The 18,002-nt window shown below is 38.2% G+C and overlaps 1 protein-coding gene across 1 annotated transcript in view; it reads left to right on the forward strand.

Moving 5' to 3' along the window:
* Positions 1-18,002, forward strand: part of AGMO (alkylglycerol monooxygenase) — a 186,580-nt gene that overhangs the window by 12,638 nt on the left and 155,940 nt on the right. The window contains exon 3 of the mRNA XM_005418617.2: positions 7,845-7,996. Within this exon, the coding sequence (XP_005418674.1) occupies positions 7,845-7,996 (152 nt within the window). The remainder of the gene's footprint in view (positions 1-7,844; positions 7,997-18,002) is intronic.

An 18,002-nucleotide genomic window follows, 5' to 3' on the forward strand; every position in this document is an offset into this window, starting at 1 on the left:
TGGGAATGGAAAAGGGACAGCCAAGAGCTGTCAGGCTTTAGGTTCAGTCTCTACAGAACCTGCAGTCACAATCATGCCTGCAGCAGCTAGTTATGGCAGTTTAAGGCACTGTCAATAGATGTGTTCAAAAAATATCATTAATATCATTTTTAATAAATAACAGGCCTGAAAAGACAGAATCTGCTCACCTACCTATTCCTCCCACTGTCCAAGTAGCACTAGGTAGTTACATATTTCACAAGAGCACCCTCCTGGCTTCACTCTCCTGTATACACTGTTGATTGTTCCCACATTTTGCCAAAGGTCACAGCCCTCACAGCTCTGTCAAAGGAACAGGTTTTGAATTAACTCACTAATCTTCTGTAGGTAAAGCAGTCAGAGTAAGATAAACAATTTCAGTAAGGGAGTAGTGCTGTGCGACAGGATCCGATAGGATTTTCAGGACATGAGCCTGACGCTGGAAAGGGATTTTTAAAATCAGTTCAATTAAACTCATGGCAGTGACTGTCTTACCTGAATGGTTTTGGTTTAATCTAATTAGATTGTTGTTTTTTGGGTTTTTTTTAATCTGGTTTGCATTGATGAGCCAATCGGGACTAAGTTAGTAAATTAGTTACTTCTGTGTGGATTGATTATCCTGTGTTCTTACTGTATCACTTCAGCACAGTTGATAATTTTGTTGTAAATCATGCCATGCCTTCCAGTAAATCCAAATCCAGCTGTGCCCAGTAAAGATGCTAGTGCTTCCTGCCTGCTCTCTCATGCTCATCACTACCTCCCTAATCCCCTTTTACCATCTGCACCCTTCCCAGGCGTATCAGCAGACTTATCTTCAGAGGTTTAGACTGTAGCATTTTGGTGCTCTGGTTCCATTTGTTTGAAGCAGGCTGGAGAGCACATGTGGGCATAGCTGCTGGCAGAACACAGGAGTTCTGCCAGTGAGGCAGTGCAACTTTTTAGTGATGACTAAGGGAAGATCTGAGCCAGAATTTAATCTCTGGAGTTTCTAATGAAATTACATATAAGCTACCTTGCATTACAAGGAAGGATTTGGGAGAGCTTGGATATTCTCAAACTAATTGACTGAAACAACAGGTAGTCTCTATGTTCTATAATGTTCTGCAGATTGCTGTATTTCACACAAACCTGTTAGGGATCCAATTACTCTTTTAGGTTGTAACCTCTTACACAGAATGCATATTTTTCTACATCCTTAGTATTGCATCATGTTTTTTTTTTCTGTACAGTGAGGCCAGAAAGTGGCTTGGTGATTGCCCATTCCTAATGTCAGAGCCCAGCTTTACACCTCCCATGTCTTTAGAAGCAAAGAGAAGCTGTCAGGGTAGATGTTGAAATATGCTTGTGCTCTTCTGTGAAGGTACTGTGGACTGAATTTACCCTTATTGAAAATATGGTATGAAGCTCAGTAGTCTCTGTAGCTCACCAAATATACTGGTTTCTCAAATCCATTAAATGTTGTCCAGATTTTTTATTCCATGTTTTTGTATTTTCATTAATGTAAATTGTGTCATTTTCACACATTTTGAAAAAACCTCAAAGAAATTGCTTGTGTATAGAGTACCCTTCTGACTGAAGGACATCCCTGCTAAATAGTGAATTAATCTTAAATCAGGACTCCACTAGATGGAGCACAGGGGTAGCATTTTTAGAGCTGGCCAATCTAGTTTCTTGGGTCAACACTTATAAGTTAGGAAAATTGGGGAATGTGTCTCTTAATGATTCTGTAAATCAGTGTTACAGATCTGAAAAGAATAGACTTTCACTACTGTGTATCATGGACAAAAACAAACTAACTTTTAAAACATTCAGTATGACCAAAGGAGTTCAACATAAATTCTCATGTAAATATTTTTCCTTATTTCATCATTTGAGGTGCTGTGATGTTTCACTGAAGATATTTCACCGTATTTTTACAGACCGTAGGAACTCTTACTAGTTCCTTTGTTTTTTCTGAATCTATCTAGAACAACCTGAATTGAATAGAATACCCTTTTCTCATTACTTGTTTATATCTGACCTTTGAGAATATTATAGGCTTGTTCGCAACTCAAACTATAATGCAGATTTGCTCATTTCAGTGGAACAGCCAAGTAGGACAGATCAAAATCAGACCCTCAACTGGAAAAAGGTCCTATTCAAGCATTTGTGTTGAACTCATGTGGTGATGGTTGTGCAAAAATTGAAAAATCAGGAGCTTTGCCTTGTAGGAGATGACATTGCAGAATATTCCAGTCTGGTGTATCCTGAAGATACTAGAATAAAATTTACTGCCTCCAGTGCTGGGCAGGTATAAATAGGTATAAAAAAATACAACTTCCATTCTCACAAAAGAAGAGGAATAAGCTACGGTGCCAGAAGCTCAGTTGCACTGAAGGTTTTAAACCACGCTTGTTAAGCTTTTAAGGATACCATGTAATGAAAAGTATCTGAAGACCTTTCAAAAACTTAGGGCATAATGAGTTTCAGCTGTGGATTATATCACTGATGGCAGTGGAATTTCTCATGAAAATATCTCTGTTGTATTTTTAACTGATACAATTAAAAATTTACTTATTTATGAGCAAAGATAAACAAATTGAATTATGTAGCAAGACTAGGACCTAATTTTTAAAAAGTGTAACACTGTTGCTATTTTTTCTTCCAACAGCTGCTGTTTCACATTTTATGCCCCCCACTACTGTAAATTAATATTTGTGTCATAAATTAGAGGATAAAAAGTGAAGTGCAACAGGAATAGGTTTGGTGAATAAAAGGACAGCTCTGTCAGGCAAAATATTGTGCAGTACTGTGTAAAATACAAGTAGTAGGGATACCTGAGTCACCTCCCTTTTACTTCAACTTGAATTTGGTATTTTCCTTTGTCCTTGAGGAAAACTGGAGGTTTGTATTGTTTAGGCTAAAATGCTGGAGAAGAAAGCCATACTGAGGAAGAGGAGAGGCTTTGATTCAGCTTTTGTGTCTGGTGGGAACATTTTCTCAAAATGTAGGTGCTATTTCCTGTAATCAAGGGTTTTCCAGAGCCTGATAATAATTTCCCAGCTGTATCATTTTGGTGAATTATTCTTTAGCCTTGGGTTTTGCATATTAAGAATGGGAGAGGAGATCATATTCATCTTGATGATAGAAAACAGGGAATAGAACTCCCACAGCTCCCTCTCCCTTTCCCTCCACCTTGTGGAAAGTTTGGCTTTGTGCTAAAGCGTGAAAAAAGCCTTGACTGCAGTGTGTCAGGCATATTTCAGCTTGATTTGTGTCAACCCTAATAAGTCAGCTGACAAGGTAATAAATTGGGTGTCTGTTCAAGACCTGGCACCTATACAGGAAATAAAAGGGAATTTCAGTTGCAGCAGATTTGCTTTGTTTTACAAATGGATCTTTTCTCGAGGCTCCTCTACCTCCTTCCCCCTTCTTCTCTTTACTGAAATCATGTTATCAAAATGTTTATTTCAATTGTGGCTGGAGCCAGTGTTTCATCTGGAAAAGAAAACTCTATGAGTATCCTTGGAAATGGAAATCTTTATGATTTCCATTCTGAAATAAAACCTTACAGAGCATTTAATTATTCATGTATCCTGCTGTTACGTAAATGGTCTGAATAACTTCGAATTATTGAGAAACTGCCTTTGTTCAACATTTTGAAACTTTACATTTATATAGTTTGAATCAGGCTAGTAAAACAGAATTTATTTAACCCAGGGAAACTGTAGTAGTAAGATCTTACTATTTTTAATGATAATATAACCTTGTGACCAGGGTGTCTTAACATGCTTCCCTCTGTGCCTGACCTCCAAGGATGCAAGTCTGTTACAGCCCTTGAGAGCACAGCTTTTGTAGGTCCAGCTGTAGGGTTGTGTTTTTAGCTCAGGGGCACCAGGTCAGTTCCCAGTGTGATGTGAGGTGGTGACTGCAATAGTGGTGAGAGCTGAGGCAGTTTCCTTGGAGGGTTCACTTTTGGTACACAGATCTTCCTCCACGCTTGGAAAAGAGACAACTGCCCCTGTCTCTGACCCTTTTCATTTTTGGTGACTGTTCTGGGCACCATGGAAGAAGTTTCCTAAAGATGTGGTTTCAGGCTCTATGGCTGGAGGAAGCAAAACAGGACCTTGTATTCTTTGAAATGGGCAGCTGCCTTTTCTTCCAATTGAATTTCTTCCACCTTTTCCCTCCTTCATTATCCCATAGGGATCTAGGATAAGTAGATCTTCATATCCACATGGAGAGTTCATCTCCCAGAATTTCCTTCTTGGACTTTTTTAATTAGAGGAAGTGATAATCTGGCCCAGTGGAAGGTGAAGGGGGAAATGGTTTATTAAAAACAAATATTATTGCCATTAATTAAAGTACGTATGATCTTTAGAAACAAGGAGACAAGAACTCTCAAGGTGGTAACAGTTACCTAAGTGTGCTTTGCACATAATAAGAAAATTTTCAGCAGCAGTGTTCAAAATCCAAGAGGATAAATCTATGTAATGTATATAATAAAGTTTTCTATACAGTCTGTCTGTTTTAGGATTTATCACTCTTTATGCAGAGGATTGGATTAGATGACAAAAGACTTACCTGTCCACTTCTATTGCATTTAGGGTTACAACATTTAAATGAGGAAAAAGTTTTCTTAAGTTTTCGTAGTATTTTCAAGAAGTGAAAAAGGAACTTGAGGGCAAAAAAAGAGGGAATATAAACCTTTAAAACTCCAAGTGAACTTTAGGAATTGTAATTGAATGCAAGCTCTGGTCTTTCCTATCACACTGTAAATTAAAAAAAAAATACTTAGTTAAGCAACCCTTCTTTCTCCAGCACTGCCTAGGAATATGATGGATTACTCTAAATTAATTACAGTAATCAGCTAACGTTGTGTGCTGTAGAGTTGTGATTCAAGCATGAAGGAAAGAATGCAGAGCAAATTGCATATATGAAAAATGTGTTGCAGGGTTAGCTCAAGGTTTACACCTTGGCCTCAGCCTGTGGAAAAAAAAAAAGGACTCGAGGGTGAAATACTGAAATCTGATCAAAAATGGAGGAAATGTTCCAGGTCACATATCTTTGGATGTACTGCAAAGGCATTATATGTTAATAAAAGCAGAAGAATAAAGTAAGAAAACAGTACCTAATAATAACTGATACTCTATGTTGCAAGAGGTGTTTTAAATTTCCTGGTCATTGAAAAGATGTTAAGAAATGCCCATTTCTTTGTGTTCAATAATATCAGCTCTCTTCTGACCTGTTGTGAAATGGATTGAGAATTTATACTGAACTTTACAGATTCCTCATGAGGTGAATTGCAAAAATCTGCTTAGACGTATATAATCTTCTTTAAAAATATTTATAGAACACAGCTCTTATGAAAATTAAACATGTTCCAGGTGTGTATGGTCCACCTTCTGGGCACAGCCAAGTTGTTTTTGAAGTGGTAGATACACCTGTCCTTGCTAGTCAAGAGAAATTCTTCATGGTCAAGCTGCTAAAATGAAATGAAATTTCATGGGGTTTGTTGTATCTTGGTTTTATTCAAGAGAAAAACCTGTATGATTATAGTAAAGCTGGGAATGAGTTGTAGGTAAGATGTGCACCTGGCTGTGGAAAAAAATATTAGTTTTTTTCTTCTGAGCAACAACTATTTGCAGGGCTTCAGCTCTCAGGATAAAATGGTGGATGTGATACTGTTATGCTTGCAGGCTCTTATTGGGAGGTTGGGATTTTTAAAAGATGACTTTTTTCCTTCATTAATAGTGAAACTAGCACCACAGAAAATCTAGGTGTTTTCTTCTAGCTTTATTCAAAACACTTATGGGAAGAGGTGCTAATGCCAGATGTATAAAAGCTCTGAGTAAAAAGCATAAAGCAAAAAGATGGAGTTCAGCTATAGCACAGGGGATGGCTTGCAAGCTGAAACAACCATGTTTGCTGAGCTTCCCTTCTGTTTCAGTACAGCTGCCCAAAAGGACAGGGCATGGCCAGACTGTTTTCAGAGATGTTTTCCAGATGCGTGAAAAAAGTCTTTAAGGGGGAAGGAGTATATATCCTTTCTTGGTTTTGCAGTTTCTAGTATTTTTCTGGCCATGCTGGCAACTATATAAAAAATAATCTAGCTGAAAAAAAATGAGCCAAAAAAGGGAGGGTATTGAAAGAAATATCTCTGAGAGGTGGTAATGAGGCAAGAATGAGCAAATATGACAGAGATGCACAGGGAATCTTTCAGCTGATTTCAATCTAAGGTGAAGTTCTAGATGAGACTAAGATGAAATAGAGATGTTGGTCTGTCCTTTAGGTGGGATTTTGCATGGCTGAAACGCAAATGTGCAGTTTGTTGCCACTTCTATTTAAGTAGTGTCTACAGGTGTGCTATCTGCAGTGTTCTTTGGAAGCTCCCTGAATTTGTGTCCCAGAGTCTTTCTTCAACTATGAATGTTTTACAGGTTTTTAAAATCTTGCACCACTTCGTACAAAGGCGTTGCTGATAATTCTTCTACCTCCTCCCCACAGAATAGCAGCAGCATAACATCTGAGAACCACATTTTGTGTGTGTGTTATCTTATTTCTTACTCTTAGGCCCTAAACTGAGGTGAATGTCAGCCATTGATATCGACAAAAAGGATATTTGTGACTTTTCTATGATTAGTATCTTTCCCCTACTTCTCTTTTTTCCCATCTTCTGCTTTTCAGAGGCTGATTTAATTCAGTTTACCACTGTTTCACTACATTTTCAGCAACACAACAGAGGAGAGTAGTAGGAGACTATGTGAGGAATCTGCTGCAAATACTGCTGTGGACTGGTTTCTTCTACAAAATTGCCAGTTTAAATATATATCCATCTGCATCTGCGGCACCATTTCGCAGCTACCTAAGCTAATTGTCACCTGGGCCATCCCAGTGCCTACAGCCTCTCACTATTGAGACCTGGGTTTAATGCTTCCTGGTTCACCCAAAATCTCATCCACCAAAATCAAAGTAATTTGTTTGGAGATAGCTCAGGGTTCCAATTGGGGAAATGAGGTAGTAAGGTGCTGAGAGGAGGGTGCAACCATGGCTACCCAAATTTGTACTAATCAGAGCAGCTGTGGAGAGTTACTACTAGGGTTGGCCTGCCCATTCCAGAGCTACTTTCTTTCTCCTTCTCCTGGTCTCAGTGCTGAGCCTGTGTTAGTCCAGGGACAGCTACCCTGTCCCTGCAGTCCAGGAACTCAGCGGCAGTGAGAGCTGTCTGGGGGCTTTCCTTGACTTTGCAAGTTCATTAGTTTTTTTCTTTCTCTTCATCAGAATCCAATTGCCCTTCCCCTTCCTTTCAAAGGTACTGGTCTTTGTCTCCTGCTGCTGCATTTATCCTCTTTTGAAGTGAAGTGATATGATGAGCAGATCAAACATTTCGCTGCTCCCAGAAGTCCTGCCCCCTTCCACGTTCTTTCTTATTATGGAAGCAGTTAAGGTATTTTAATGTAATACATTAGTGTTTTGGTGTAATTGCTGCTGCTTTCAATCACTTCTGACTTAGTAGTTAGCAAGTATGGGTTTCTTCCAGTTTTGGGAAAACAGGAACACCATAATGCCTGCAGAGCACAGGAGTGCTTCAGCCTTTGAGTGTACCTAATGCCGCAGCATAGGTGGTGACTGGGTGGGAGTTGGTTTTAGAAACTAAGACAAAGGTAGACACTAAGCAAAGGTTCCACTGAAGTCAATAGTAGTGTCACTTGACAGAGTTTGAAGAACTTGGAGAGTGGTTTATGTGTTGTAGAAAGATTTCCAGCTGGTAAATTGTAAATATATAAAAAGTTCTGAAATTAAAACTGACAGAATTACTGATAAAAATTTCTGGATCTCTATTTCAGTGTTTTATTCAGAAGTATTGAGTTAATTAGTTACATATACGTATGGAATAACTACAGACTCTTTGAACTGCCCTGGGACTCTCCATGGACATGGTATTTGACACTTCTGGGAGTGGACTTTGCATACTATTGCTTTCATCGTATGAGCCATGGTAAGACTTAACAAGTTTTTCGTGTTTCAGCATACAAAATACATTAATATCTAGTAATAAAGTGAGGTATTAATTTTTGTTTCTATACTTGATCTACTCTAAGCATATATAGCTGCTCTTCTTCCCACGGGTTAGCAAAGATAAACTTTTAGCATGGGAAACAGTTAATGCATCATACTCTATACAGTGAACACAATGTTGTGAATAGAAGGAGTATCATTTTGAAAGCAGTTCAACAGAGAAAATGAAGTATCATAAAAACAGTAAGGAAAAAAAGTGAGTACATAAAAAATTGAGTTCAATATCCCTATATACCTGTATGAAAAATCCAGCAAAGTACAGATAACTATTTCAAAAGAATCTGGTGGATGTACAAACTAAAGAGCAGGAAAAACCAAGATGGCCAAACTAATGGAGCTTGTGTAAATCATGTCAGCCATTTCTGTACATATATGTCTGTCTCATTACATATTTCTGTTCCCTAGTGGAAACAAATACCAGCTCTAGCCTTTTATACCATATCTGAAAATGCAATAATACTTAGTATCAATCCTAGCTCTGGGCCTGACCTGAAGTCTGTAGTAATGAAATAAAAATCTTTTTGTTCTTTAAGAGGGTTTAGACTGGGCTTCTTAAAGCAGAGTGTCCACAGCCTGAAGAAGCTGTGGGATGTAGTAATGATACTTTATGTAATGTGCTTTCAGAAAGGGAAAATGCTCTGCTGCCAGTTGGTCAGTGGAATATATGGAAGTAAGTAAGAAAGGAGCCTGAGCTGCTGCGAGGAGTGGGAGAGAGGAAGGGTCCCTCCCAGGTGGGGATGGCAGGCGGGTGTGAGAACAATGCTGGGTGGGTGTAAAGGGATAACAATGGTGGGGGACGGGGCGGGAGGTGAGGAAGCAGGGGGAGCTGGAACAATGTGTCGAGGGGGACATCACGGCCAGGAGCTGGGAGCCCTGCGTGGGTGTATGGAGACTGGGAATATGCTTCACAAACAATGACATTAACAGTGCTGGCAGGGCTACAGCCTCAGGCTAAGAGCTGCATAAGAGCAGGAGGCTATTCCTGTGTTTTAAAATAAAAATAATTGCCTTCAAGTGTTAGAAAATCACTAGCTTGGCTGTGCTTTCTCTGGAGTCAGTGGTAAAATTCCCACCGGCAGAGAAGGGAACAGGGCCATCTCTGCAATCTCTATAGCAATGGATATAGTTCTGTTTCTGCAGCAACTTTGCATTTGCTCTTCTCTGTTTTTGTTTTTGATGGAATACTTTGGAATTAATAGGTGTTTTAGAAATAAAAATAAGCCAATTCTATATGTAATGGAGTTGAAGAAGCTGTATGAAAGTGCTGCTCTTCTCTTAAGAAGGTCAGTGGTGAGCTATTGAATAAATGTTAATTTACTCTTCTTCTTCAGGTTACAGACACATTGTTCGCTGTTAGATCTGTGCTACTTAGCAGGGAACTGATGAAAAATTGTAGAAAATCACTCTAAGTGGGGATTTTAGTTTAACCAACACTCTTTTCTGGTCAAACAATGATGAAATCTGTAGCACAGCAACACAGCTGCAAAAGTCAGCTGCACTGAAAGTTGCTGAGGAAATTCAAGGAGATGGTTTTAAAAAGTCAGGAAAAATATCTTTGCAAATTGAGAGGAAAGGGCACTGGAAAAGTTGCTGGTACAAGCAGACAAAACACACCTTTGCACTAGAAAGTGACAGGGCCTGGTGATTCAGGCTTGGATCCTACAGCAAAGTTCAAAATTAATAGCACATGTATATCCCAGGAAGTTCAAGCTGTGTGGGCTAGCTCTAATTATTTCAAACTGAAAAACTAAAATTCAGATGCATTTTTCAGTTGTTTCTTAGAACTTGATATAGTTTTGATACTAAGAATTATCATCATCATGTAGCTTTTCCTGGATGCAAGCAATAATTTGGTAACTCAATCCCCTGGCATTTTAACTACCTTATTTCATGTTATACATGAATAACTAGATTTTTCATTCTACTATTTCATAAATTGTCTCGAATTACTACAGATTTTAAAATTTCTTCTGTAGGAGAAACCCTACTTTGCAATATAAAATTTTTACCGAGCATTTGTGGAGATATTTTTCCTCTTCACTATATGCATGTAATAGCTATTATCCTAAACTGAAGTTATACAGCAACAAAAGGAAGTATTTTTAGGTGTGATCTCATTTTGCAAAGGATAGAGTTATTCTAAGTATGTGCTTGTATTTTCCATTGTTTGCAGTAGCCACTGAAAGGTTAGAAAATAAAATGCTTCACCACTTATTCCAGCATTCTTCTGGGTCTGATCCAAAAGCCATGGCAGTCAATGGGTCTACTTAGACCCTGCTCTTTCTCATCGCATTTTAATGAATTTATAAATCAATGTAACTTTTCCCTTTGTTTCAGTAAAAAACACCCATAATGGCTGTACTACTAAAAAAAGTATGCTGTAAAATCATAGGTTTTACTTTAAAACTGTTTTTTAGGGAAGGATATGTGTGGGTTTGAAGGATTTTTACCAGGTATTTTCATCCAGCATATCTGGATTACTCCTCAAGTTTCCTCTCCAGGTGCAGAGGCCTTGTAGAGTTAGTGCTGCTAGTAAGGGGGATTTGGTGGTCCCAGAGCAGCGCTGAGCCCCAGCACGCCCTCCCCGCGCCCTGGCCTCAGGGACACTCCTGTTGCAGACAAATAACAACCGCAGTAAGGAATTTGGAAGCTCTGTAAACTGATTTCTTCAGCAGCCACACCTTTTAATCACAGGGGGAAATCTAGAGAATTCCAGATCCATGCAAAAATACTGGTGCTGGTGCAGAGCCCAGGTCCCGGCTGAGGGTGTCTGATGCCCAGCTCTGCTGTGGGGGGCTCTGCCAGATCCAGGGCCACCCCTGGCCTGAGCAGGTCTCTTGGCAACAGCTGTGTGCTCAACCCTGTGCTCCAGTGGGGAATAGTGGGGGGTTGCAAGGCTCTGGTGCTCTGTAAGGGAGTAGTTTCGAATGTACACTTCTCGGAGGATTGCATCCTGCAGAAGAGAGTGTGTTTCTGTCAGCTGGGGGAATCTCCTCTCCTCTGTCAGGCCCTGGAAGAAGCTGTCTCTTCTTAACAGCAGCTTCCAACACCTCTTCTTTTGTTCTCCTTTACTGCTGGGGAATTTCCATTGCTTCAGCGTCCCTCCCCTCGGACAACCTGGGAGAAGCGAGTTTCCTTCAGCAGGGCCAAGCTCTGCAGCAGCTGCATTGTTCTGCCCGGGCCGCCCTGCAGGATACGTGACATGGTCCCTGTCAGCCAAGGGCCGAGCCAATATGTGCTGGTGGTTTGAGTTACATCTGAGGTCATAAAATAGATCTCAGCTGATGAATATATCCTCAGCAGATTCCCCAGCTGCTACATAAAATTTCGAGTTAATGGCATGTCTCTTAATAATTCTGCATTTATTTATAGTGGATGAGAAATGAGCCTTCTACACCAGGTGTATTGTAGAGCAAATAGACTCCAAGCTTCTCAGATTCTCTCACCCCACAAGACTGACCTTTTGGCCAAGTCCAGCTTCTGAAGGGTCAGAGGACAAAGAAGGAAACCCTGAAAACTAATGTCGGCATTGTCCTTCAAAAGACCATGCCTCAGACTGTGGCAAAATGTCTCAGCTGAGGATGTTAGAAATTTTTCTTTCTAAGACTTCAAATAATTGGAAGTTTTGTAAACTTTTCAACTCCTGTTTTAAAGAAGTTCTTTTAGAGGGGTGTTTCTCTTAGCCACGTCTTAATTTGCTTCTGCCTCTTCACCCAGTGAGCATCGTTTGTTACAGTTCCTTCAGCAGCAGAACTGACTTCAGAGGTTTCTGGCTGCTCCTTCCTACACTATGCTGCAGTTCACAACCCACTCAGTCCTGAAAAAAATATCTTGTATGGAGGCTGTGTGCATAAGATGACTGAAATGAACCATGTTAAAAAACAAAGTTGAGTTGCATTTCTTTCTTAACAATTCAACTCAGTAGTCATAGGGGTCAACTTAGCCACAGAGCAGGACATAAGCCAGATGTGCTAGCTGAGAATCTATGGGATTAAGTGGAGACTTGAGAGAGAGCAGACAATTTTCTGAGTCAGTAGTGCACAGGCAGGTAACTCATTGTTTTATAAGGAGCCAGAGTGGATAAATAGGCACACGTAGTGTCTCAAGATTGATGCGATTAAAACAACTGGAATGTGCAAAAGTAAAAGCCAGTCCTGTTCTTTCTGATAATTTTATATGTATTGTGTAGTAATAATAATCCTAATGTGTTACTGGACACTAGTGCAATACAGTGCTTGTTGTTGCTTGAGGAGAAGAGTTTAACCTTGTTAGAGGCAAACACAGCTCAGAGGCTCAAAGTCTCTTCACCATCTATATTCACTGTTAATTTTTTGAGGGTGTATTGAAATCATATGATTGTATTGTCTGTATTTATCTGATCCATTCCTGCCTTTGAAGTGCCTTTTTCATCTGCATTTTGTCATGTACTTGTCTGAACTCAGTATATTAGCATGGACTTGTTATGAAGATGTTATATTAGCAATTGATACTGTATTGAATTAATTTTTTATTTATAGGGTTTTGGATTTATGGGAAATTCATTATAATACCATGATGTCTGACTTTTCTTACAAGTTTTGCTTTTCAGGAGAGTCTGTATTCCTCTAGAAATACAGCAAATTGCAATGCTCTTTTACATGCCAAGGTGGGGAGAAGGTAGGGTTGGTGGTGGTATTTTTAGGCTTATTTTTGAATGTGGAAAAATATTGTTGTTTACCTAACTAGAAATTCAGAATTCAGTACCATATTGATTATCCAAAATGAAACACATTTAATTTCACCCTAGTGAAAGATAGAAAATGTTGGGAACTGTCAAGTGACTGGAGGAGGCTCTGCTCTTTTTCTTGTCACAGCTTGTGTTGATTGCAAAGGGAATTGGTACACAATCATTAAGAGACAAATATTCTCTTCTTCTGTATTGTACAGAAAACATTTTTTTGTTGTTCTGTCAGTTGTTTTTTTCTTATTTTTTAAAGGGGTTTGTGAGAGCAGGATACTAAAATGCTGTCCTTATTAGCCTCACAAAAATAGCAAAAGCTATTGTCATAGCTGGTTGTCATATTTTCTGTTCCATCTTCTGATTGATTCTAGTCTAATACCTGAAGACAATACAACATGAATTGAAAATAAGTACATGGTTCAGGTGATTATGACTCATTCATTGCCATTCAAGTTGACTGTAAATAAACTACTTTTTTTATATATTCTTGTTTTTTTTACTTGTCTTTTACCATTCTCTTATGTTTTTACAAGAAGAGGTGTTCCTTTACTATGTGCCTTTTAATTTTTTTGAGTGGACACTGAATTTGTAGAAGACCAAAGTCAATCTTAGCAAATCAAGATGTTGCCATTCCTTTTCATATTAAAACATACATTTTCTTGAGAAAGTTCACCTGAAAACTCCATCAGCTGCAATGAGGCTTCCTGATATGGAATGTCTAGGGTCCCTTAAAATTATAGGAGCCTGCTTGTATTGTTTTCAGATTGTTATTGTTCATAACAAGTTCCTGTTGTTTGAAAGACTGATTTCTTGTGTAGTGGCAAGAAAAATGTCCTGATATGAGGTGAGGTTGACTCATTTAGTCTGTTAATTTTATTGTGGCGTATGCAGATAGCTAAAGCCTCTTCCTATTTTACTTTACATGTGGTGAGATAATAATTGCCTGTCTGAAAATTCTTTGTAACCTGAAGAGCGCAGAAGATGGAAATAAGAGAGAATCCACTAGAGAGTTTTTGCTTAGTTTTAATTTCTGAATATCCTAAAGATGTGTACGGGTGAATGGATTTTCTGAGTATTTTAAATGTCAGAGATAATTAAGAATGATGGTAGTAACAAATCTGCCAATAGGTTGGATGTGAGACAAAAGTGATTGGCTGTGGATTTTTGGTTCTTTCTAACTGCTGTAGGATGTGGTCTGGAGTGGGAATACAGTGTAGTGAAGGGTAAGACATGGCTTGTTGCTGTAGGTGAGGAGATCAGCTCCATGGTCTGGGTTCAACAGTACACTTGCCATGATTCTTGTAGGTTTTCTGTAAATATCTGGTAATTTTTTTTCCCTGCAGGATGCTGGGAGAGAAAGGCCTGACTATTATGAATTAGACCTTGATAAAGTACAAAAGCAATATTTTTTTTTCTTTTCTGATTCCAGACACAAGGTATCTTAAAAATCATGAAATACGTGGTAATGAAAGTGTGAGCTGACAATATTATGACACAATTTTTATGCCAAAATTCAGGTGCTAATTCCATCTCCTCTCAGCACTATTCATCTTCTCTCAAGCTCCCACCATGAAAACACCTGGCAAGCTCCCCAGTACAAAATGAAAAAGAAACTATTCGTCTGTTTTCCTTGTTTGTCATTTTATGGTTGGGAAAGTGGCCAGCACAAGGTTAATAATCTTTTTAAGTATTACGTATTTTCCTACTTTGAGGATTTACATAATACATTGACATTCTAGAGGCTCTCTCTCTAGATATGCATTAGTTAGATGTATAGGTGTCTGGAGTGTAGAATTTAATCTTTTTTCCTACCTGCAGTGCCTGGGTTTTTCCTGAGTGCACAGATTAAGGAAAAAGTTCTGGATCTGCTTATACAAAAGCAAGTTTGCAAAATGCTTTTTCAGTAAAACATTAGAAAATGTGGTGAAGTGGGAGAAGAAAGTTTGTTATAAATTAGCATGGGTTGGCCATTCAAAAAATCAGCTGTCTTCACACATTTGTATCCTTGGCTATTGCTGCCCTCTAGGCTGTGTTCAAATTCTAAACACACTAAAAAATAATTCTTTTCATCTGAGTGGAGATGTGAGTACGAAAATGTCCAATTCACTGTGCAGGGAACAGTTCATTTGACATGCTTTTTCAAGTGTGCTGCTGAAAACCAATGAAATGGTGCATAACACTTGTGTTTTTTAAGATGTTACAGAACATAAAGTAAAATGTGAATTATCCAAGTTTTAAAGTGAATCTTTTTGTAGTTAGTTAGTGTGGAAGAGAAGAAGCTAATTCTTCTGAGTAGTCTGAAGATCTTACTGAAGTTTTGCCTGAAAAAAGGTTTGAAATAGTTCTCTTGTACACTGTTTGGCTTCCTAAATGTTACAGAACCACCTTCAATCAGGTGACTTCATAAGTTGAAGAGAGAGAACTGTAAGTTTGATAGTTCAACTACTCACTCAAGGAGAGAAGTCCAGCTATGTCTATCTTCTCTTCCTTTTTTTTTTTTGTCATAAACTTTGAATGTGTATCTTATAATAGAAACTTGCATTTCATGTGTAAGTGAAAGCCCACCTGAGAATATATATTTCTGTTTCCCTTAACTTAATTTGAAATCAAGTTACTTACTTCAGCTAAAGGTTAATATCTATTTCCTGAAGAAGTTGCAAAAGATCACTTAATCTAGGCTTATTTCAAACCAAAACCAATGGTGGTAATTTTGGAAATGCCACCTCAGTTTATGATACAGCAGCTCTGCACACTGTCTTGCTAGAAGACTATGTCACCTCCATGGTACACCAATTTGTTGAAATCAGCAGGTCAGCAGTAAAAGGTACCAAATAGAACAACTCTTTTTAATGTGTGATGTGAAACTGTGATTGTAAGGAATTAGATTTTGAGTAAAAGCACACTCCGTATAATTCATCAAACAGCCAGCAGTGGTAATTATTTTTTTGTCACAGTTTTAAAGTAGGAGCAGAGGCCTAGAGGAATGAAAGGCATTGTTTAAAACAGATAGCCCACTGAGATGCTTGTGCTTTCTCTGTTACAGAAAGAAGTCTTTTTCTCCTTCTGTGCTAGTAAAAATTGCCTGGTCATTATTGCTGTATCAGTCTGTATAGTTTTAGCATAGAGAAAGAAATGAACAGAACGCTGTGTCCGCATTTCCACTCTGAAACAGCACTTCAGCTAATATGCACTGTGAAGATGCAACTTCACACAACTCTTTTGAAATTTCTCTTCAAATTGTGCAGAATTTAGCTTTGGAGCCTCTTGACAGTGTACCTGCAGGGAAAGGTAAGGTGGTTGCTGTGGCACATATGTGATTGTGTGGCTGGGACATGTGAGTTGGTGACACAGACCCAGCAATCCTCCTGGGCAGGTGTGCTGCTCTGAAGGGATTGGAATCACGTTTCTGTTCCCTGGTAGGACATGGCTAAAATATCCCATTTCTACAGTATTAGGACCAAGAACAATAAGAAATTTAGAATGCCTTTTTAACGCAGAATAAAAGTGCATTCCATCCCAAGCCTCAAAAGGCAAGCTGTTCCTTTCAGGATATTACTCGGGTTTCCAGAAGCTCGATGTCTGTAATGGTTTTCCTTGCTTGCTAAAAATCTAGTGAGGCCATTAGCATTTAAAATACTTTATGTTTCAGGATTGACAATTAGCATTTATTGTGTGTTGGGAGCAGAAAAAACATTATTGTATCTGGGCAATGCTCTTTGCGTGTATGTTTCCTTCAATGCATCTTGATTGCCTTAATAAAGTATTTAAACTGCCAAAACTGCTTTTTTAGTGTGGGAAAGGCAATCTTTTCTGCATCATGCTCTATCTAAATTGATAGCATGCTGGTGGAAGATGTAACTTAATAAAAATTATCAACAAGATCAATCAGATATTTTTCCCTTTTTCCTTTTCTTTTAGTAGCTAACATTTTCAGTAAATCCTTTTCTGGTAGATCTTTTTTTTTATAACTGACACTATTTCTCAATTAATTTTTCTTAAGGATGAGAAAATGTCAAACCTGAATTAATTCATCAATGCTAACTATTTTAAAAGTAAAATACTTTTTTATTATAAATGAAGAGGTGTGAAATAGAATGTCAACATCCTGTTGAGACAAAATATCTACCATGTTCAGATATATAAAGCTGTATGAAAGACAGGTATCTTAAATAGGAGTCACTCAGTTGTTTTATGGTCTTTATAGTTGGATTTTGTAAATTACTTGCATTTAAGCACTGGATAATGGCCTCTGGGCTACTTATTTTGAGGGTTGTATGGGAAGAAGAAATTTCTTTTTGCTGCTGGGAAACAAAAATTGCAACTAATTAAATAATATTGGTACGTATGTGTGAGGAAGTGCAAAATTTTGTGGAAGAGAATTCTCCTCTCCAGGAGGAGAATTCTTTATTCTATCTAGTTACTAATTTTCCAGAAACCATTAAAAAATTTCCTTCTGAAAAAGCTGTGGCCATTCTCAGCCTTTCTGATGAGGACATTACACACACTTACAGTAAAATGGTGTGGCTGTTGCTTCAGACTATGTAGTTCACCCTGGACATATGACCTTGTAAAACATAGGAGAGATTTGCCTGTGCTACTTTTGACTTCTATAAAATTAGAAGAATTCCTTTCAATTTAATGAGCAAATATCGTAGATATCATTGTCATTATAAGCATACCTTGCCATTTTATTTTTGTAGGTTCAGGAGGGTCAAAGCTATTGCTGAGTATGGAAAGGGAAGTGCAAACTCTCAGCCTGTAGTAACACTATGGCATGTGACATGTTTTCACAAGGAATCATTTCAGACATCAATGATGTCATGTTCATGGCTTCCATCACCTGGAAACTGGCCTGCTAATTGAGGCAAAATGATAGGATTTTATTGATTTTACGTCACAGTGGTGTAAGAAAAATATATGCTTTATATGTGCATCGTATATTTTACATGCTTTTATGCTTTGTTTTATTTTATTTTAAATTTTAGTCACTATTAACACATACAGCTACTGAGACCCTAAAATTTTGTAGATATAAAAATAAAATCTTGTATTTTTTAAAATATGGTAACCTATACTGTGTTACAGAACTAAAAAGAAAAGGAGTTTTTCACCCCAAGCTGTCTTTTAACTTAATGTACTTCTGACTGGAGATTAAGATATTTTAGAAAATCCCCAAACAATTTAAAAAAGGAACTCTTCCTGGGCT

Source organism: Geospiza fortis, unplaced genomic scaffold, assembly GCF_000277835.1.
Source record: "Geospiza fortis unplaced genomic scaffold, GeoFor_1.0 scaffold138, whole genome shotgun sequence".
NCBI lineage: Eukaryota > Metazoa > Chordata > Aves > Passeriformes > Thraupidae > Geospiza > Geospiza fortis.